This window comes from Pteropus vampyrus, unplaced genomic scaffold, assembly GCF_000151845.1.
Source record: "Pteropus vampyrus isolate Shadow unplaced genomic scaffold, Pvam_2.0 Scaffold192, whole genome shotgun sequence".
NCBI classification, from domain to species: Eukaryota; Metazoa; Chordata; class Mammalia; order Chiroptera; family Pteropodidae; genus Pteropus; species Pteropus vampyrus.
The window spans coordinates 1,168,407-1,173,919 of NW_011888973.1; the positions used below are offsets into that span (position 1 = coordinate 1,168,407).

The window sequence follows — 5,513 nt, forward strand, 5'->3', positions numbered from 1 at the left end:
TTTTGGAAAAGTAAACTCCTATCTGCGTTAAATGTAGGGAAGTGCATTCATGAATAAAGCCGAACGGCTGTAAACCCCCTGATGTTTACCGAGCTCCTGCAAAGGAATATGCTTACTGTCCAAGTAAGTGACCACTTTGCTCGGGCTGGCGACCCACTGCGAAGGGCACCTCAGACGCAAGGTCCAGCTCAGAATCCCCTGCCCAAGCGACGGCCCCGACCACCTTCAAATGATGGAAGGAGAAGTGACTACTCAGACAGCCCTGCATTACATCTTCAGCTTCACCGAGGATCACACACTCTGAGGATCCCACCGAGTGCCAAAACTCAGGAAGAGGCCCGGCTTCCAACACAATAATCACAATTTAAAAAAAGAAGCGAATTCATTCTAACTGCTCAAAGTTGATGTCTATGCCCTTAACTAGCTCTAACTGAAACAAACAAACAAAAATAATAAGCTCATTATTCTCTGGATCTTTTTAAGTTCTTAGAAGCTTATAGATCCATTTTACTTATTTGTTTTACACAGCTATTTAGCGCAATGCATGAACTTAATACGTGCCAATAACAGAAGAAAACAAAACATGTTACGGTATGCAAATTCTTCTTAATTGCATAAACTTACTTAAATGGCGAGGCTCTAGACATCAGCTTTAGAAGAATGTTTTCTCTAAGTTATTCCAGAAGGCAATTTGCATGTAACTTTTGGAAATCCCCAAAGTTCTTCCAGAGTTAACTGTACTTAATCTTTTCAGTCAGCAACATGCTAGAAGAACAGGTTAGAACACCTGGCCCAGTGCTCTAGACTTTCCACCTACCAGAAATAGGTATGTACGTATGCACATGAGTACGTATGCACGTATGTACATGCACGTATGTACATGCACGTATGTATGTATGCACGTACGCATGGATACTGAATATGACCCAAACCCATTCTGCAACTGTACAGAGACTAATCTGATGATTATTTTGACTCACCTCTCCTCTGACTATGATGGCATCAGAAGACCTTATAAAGAAATTCAGTAAAGTCAAATTTCAGTTCAAGGTCTTTTTAAAACCTTTCGGTTCCCAGTACGGCACACAGTGCTTAAGCAACAAGGAAGCACATGCTTTAAAAAGTGAAGTCATGTTAATGTCACCTGCATCGAAGCTCCTTCCACCCTCGCCACGCAGGCGACCTTATCCAGGAAAGTCACCGCCACAGGCACTGCCACGAAGAAGCCTTTACAGAAGGCCTTGAGGTATCTTTTCAGCCAGCCTTGAGCCTGCGCCATACCTAAGAACACAAAGAAAACGAGTATGAAATTAAGTATAAAACAAATACCAAAAGAGGTGAAAAAGAAAGACACAAAAAGCAGCATAAGAAAAAATAAGCATTAAGAAAAGGCAACCTCATCTCTTAGTATATTTCACACTCATCCCCGTAACCAGTGTAAAATTGTCTTAAAGCCCCAAAGGCAAATGAATTTACTCAGGTTAATTCCTTTCACTAGCTCAAGTCCACTTGATAACTTCGGTGGAAAATTTCTCCTCAGAAAGCAATAAGTTAGAAAAATAAATAAATAAGCATCCCAAAAACCAATCCTTTCCTGTTGCTGACAATTATGGTGAAGATACTCCTCATACTTCTCATTCCTGTTCTCTTCTGCAATACTAGAAGTGTTAGTGCGGCACGTGGCTGTCCAGACTCCCTTGCAGCTAAGTGGACCACGTGACTAGGTTTGATGAATGGCATATGAGCAGAAATGATATACTTCCCCATTGTGCCCTTAAAAAGAGCATGCCCTCCCCTTCCTGGGGCTCATCTTACAATACCTGTGATGACGAGGTGGCAGGAGGAGCAGAAGGAGCCAGTTCAATTTAAAGACGGCAAAACAACCAAATGGAAGGGACCTAGGTCTCAAACACCACGGAGGCACCGTAACTGATCCACATCGCTGACATTCAAACTGTTCAGCGAGACATGAGTCACTCTCCGTCGTGTTTAAACCGCCGCTCTGTGGGCCTGTGTTATAGCAGCCACACTGACCCTAACATAACAGTGAAGTCTATGACAGAGCAAGGAAGGAAAATCACTGTGTGTGAATTCGGTACAGATAATAACCAACCCTCACTTAGCCCTTAAGCACTTGACTGATTTTCAGATTTTCAAGGGATAAGGGAATCCCTCAACTGTCTCATGCAATGAAAAACAAAACAGTGAGAGATCAGCATAGGCTACCCCACCAGTCCAGATGGAGCCAAACACAGACCAACAGCTGAAGAACCCTCCTGACAGGGAAAGATAAATAACCCGTTTCTTCACTGGAGTTCTTAAACAAGCTCCATGTGCCACCCAGGGCTGAGGAGGAGGTAAAGGCGGGTGAGCGGGGAGAGAGGACACAGGCCTCCCGACCCCTTTCCTTACAGTGTGCCACTGGACCGGAGCAGCTGAACAGTTCCCTGTCACCATCACAAGGCTTGTTTAGCCCTAAACCCACAAGTCGGTTTGCTTCCAAGACGATCTAAGTTTTCTCATCCTCTTGAGAGCAGGTCCGAAGGGTCTAGAAATAGAGTTTGGACCAAGTATACACCAGAAAGGCATAAAGTGGGACCGATGAGTGTCGTTCAGATAATATTATATAAGAGATATGAAAAGAAGCCAAAAATAGATAAGACTAGGAAAGGAAAAAGACTAAGAAACATATTCATAGAGGACCCAGAAATCAATCCATGCCTATATGGTAAATTAATCTGTGGCAAAGGTGGCAAGAACAGACAATGGGGTAAAGATAGTCTCTTCAATAAATGGCGTTGGGAAAACTGGATAGATACATGCAGAAGAAAGGAAACTGGACCTCTTTCTTACACTGCATATAAAAACAAACTCAAAATGGGTTAAAGACTTAACTGTAAGACCTGAGACCATAAAACTCCTAGGAGAAAACACAGGCAGTAAACTCAGATATCGCTCTTAGCGATGTCTTTTTGGATATATCTCTTGAGCAAGGAAAACAAAAAAGACCACATCAAACTTAAAAGGTTTTACACAGCAAAGGAAGCCAGCAACAAAGCAAAAAGACAGCCCACTGGATGTAAGGAGACACTTGCCAATGATACATCTGATAAGGCGTTAATATCCAAAATATATTAGAAACTCATGTAACCTAACACCAAAAAAAAAAAAATCCAATTAAAAAAGAGTCAGAGAGCCTGAATAGGCATTTCTCCAAAGGGGACGTACGGATGGCCAACAGACATACGAAAAGATGCTCGATATCACTGATCATCAGAGAAATGCAAATTAAAACCACAGTGAGATGTCACCTCACACCTGTCATAATGGCTATCATCAATAAATCAACAAAAAGCTAGTACTGATGAAGACGTAGAGAAAAGGGAACCCTCACGCACTGTTGGCGGGATTATAAATTGGTGCAGCCGCGATGGAAAACAGTATGGAAGTTCCTCAAAAAATTAAAATAAAATTACATATATCCCAGAAATTCCCCTTCTGGGTAATTATCCAAAGAAATCTAAAACAGTATTTTGAAAAGCTATATGCACCCCTACATTCACCGCAGCATTATCTACAATAGTCAAGATGTGGAACCAAATTACGTGTCCGCTGACAGAAACACAGGTAAAAACTAAGCGGTACATATGAACAATGGAATGTTATTCAGCCATAAAAAGAACGAAATCTTGCCATTTGTGACAATATAGATGGACCTAGAGGGTATTATGCTAAGTGAAATAAATTAGAGAAAGACATGATTTCACTCATACATGGAATCTGAAAAACAAGACGGAAACTCATAGATACAGAGAACAAATTGGTGCTCACCAGTTGGAGGAAGAATGTAAAAGGTAAGAAGGATGAAGAAGTAGAAATTATCAGTTATAATAATAGTCATGGGGATGTAAAGTACAGCATAGGGAATATAGTTAATAATACTGTAATTGGAGGAGCGGGAAAATAAAAATAAAATGTTTAAAAATATACAGATATAGTATGAAAAAATAAACTGGCATTTAAAAAAATAATAAAATAATACTGTAATAACTGTATGATGTCGAACAGGTACTAGACTTATTGGGTGATCACTTCTTAAAGTATATAAATGTCTAATCAGTATGTTTTACACATGAAACTAATACTACTAATACTGTGTGTCAACTCTAATTGAAAAATTGAAAAAATATAATACTGTCTATCAAAAAAAGTATAAAAATACACATACATATTCATAAATATAGGGAGTGGGAGGGGAAAAATAAGTAAATATAAATACATTTAAATATAAATACATGAGTAAATATAAAAAGGCAGAAAAATTAGAGTTAATTTCAGAAGATTTTACCCAGTGAACTATACAATTTAAACTTGAAATGCAAGACAAGAAGAACATGTGATGAAAGACTGTCACTGCCTCTGTGACACAGGAATTGTGCTTATGGGTCCACTTCCAAACAGTTTCATCCAAAAGGCCCCACTTCTGACTGTATTTTGAAGGCATTTTTCCTTTTGAAGACACGCACACAAGGAGTCACGCGGTAATGAGAACCACTTCATCCTCCGACCCTGCCAAAGCAAAGGAGTCTCCAGGGTTACCAGCCTAGGACCATGGCCTTGAAACTTTTCTGACCATGTCCCACATTAAGAAATACATTCTAAATAGCAACCGAGGACTTGAGTACTCACTCATTCATGCACACACACACACGCACACGCACACACATGCTTACACAAATACCCTCACATTGCAGCAAATAAGAATTGAAAGTTTAAAAAAAAAAAAAAGAATTGAAAAGTTTCACAACACGACACTTATCTTTACTATATAACAGGCTGTAAACTGAGTCTGTTCTATGCCGCTGGACTACAATGGTGGTGGGAGAAACGAAGTCACGTGGGCGGACTCAGGATGCGCCTTTTGGGAGTTGAACTGACAGGACTGGAAACGGATGGGTGACGGTACATTCCAAAGTTCTCAAAAATGCTCATACTTCAATTCCTCAACTTTTGTTCAGCCCTACAAAGAAGTCCCTTCGGCACATCGATACTATGGGGTGATCTAGTCTTGATCTCTTTGCCACCACAATAAATAAACCACGCTTTCTCGGTCCAGTCTCTCTGCTGCTCTAAGCAGAACAAAAAACAGGAAGATTTTCCCCATTTACGCAGCCCTCAGGATATTTAAGTGACTGCAATCTTTTAGGTAGCCAGTGCGGGCTATGATGCAGCACTGCGCGCTTGTGAAAACTTGACAGTTTGAACTTAAAAATCCTTACCTTTTAACTTACCCACTTTAGTTCAAACAAGGGGAAAAAAATGCTGACAATTCACATTACAACCAACCTGACGAGTCGACTATTTTAGGTAGTTATAAACTGGCTTTAAACACACAAATCTTTGCTTAAATATTAAGCCAAAATATATTTCAATGATCAGGTCAAACAGGTTCACACACCAGAGGATTTAGACTCAAAATAGGACAAATTCAAGTAGAAAAACAGGCTTCTCTG

The 5,513-nt window shown here is 40.1% G+C and overlaps 1 protein-coding gene across 11 annotated transcripts in view; it reads right to left on the bottom strand.

Moving 5' to 3' along the window:
* IMMP2L (inner mitochondrial membrane peptidase subunit 2) overlaps positions 1 to 5,513 on the bottom strand; it is a 690,748-nt gene that overhangs the window by 653,317 nt on the left and 31,918 nt on the right. For all 11 annotated transcript variants that reach the window (XM_023537465.1, XM_023537464.1, XM_023537460.1 and 8 more), the window contains one exon: positions 1,145 to 1,281. In XM_023537465.1, the coding sequence (XP_023393233.1) occupies positions 1,145 to 1,279 (135 nt within the window). In that variant the 5' untranslated portion in view covers positions 1,280 to 1,281. The remainder of the gene's footprint in view (positions 1 to 1,144; positions 1,282 to 5,513) is intronic.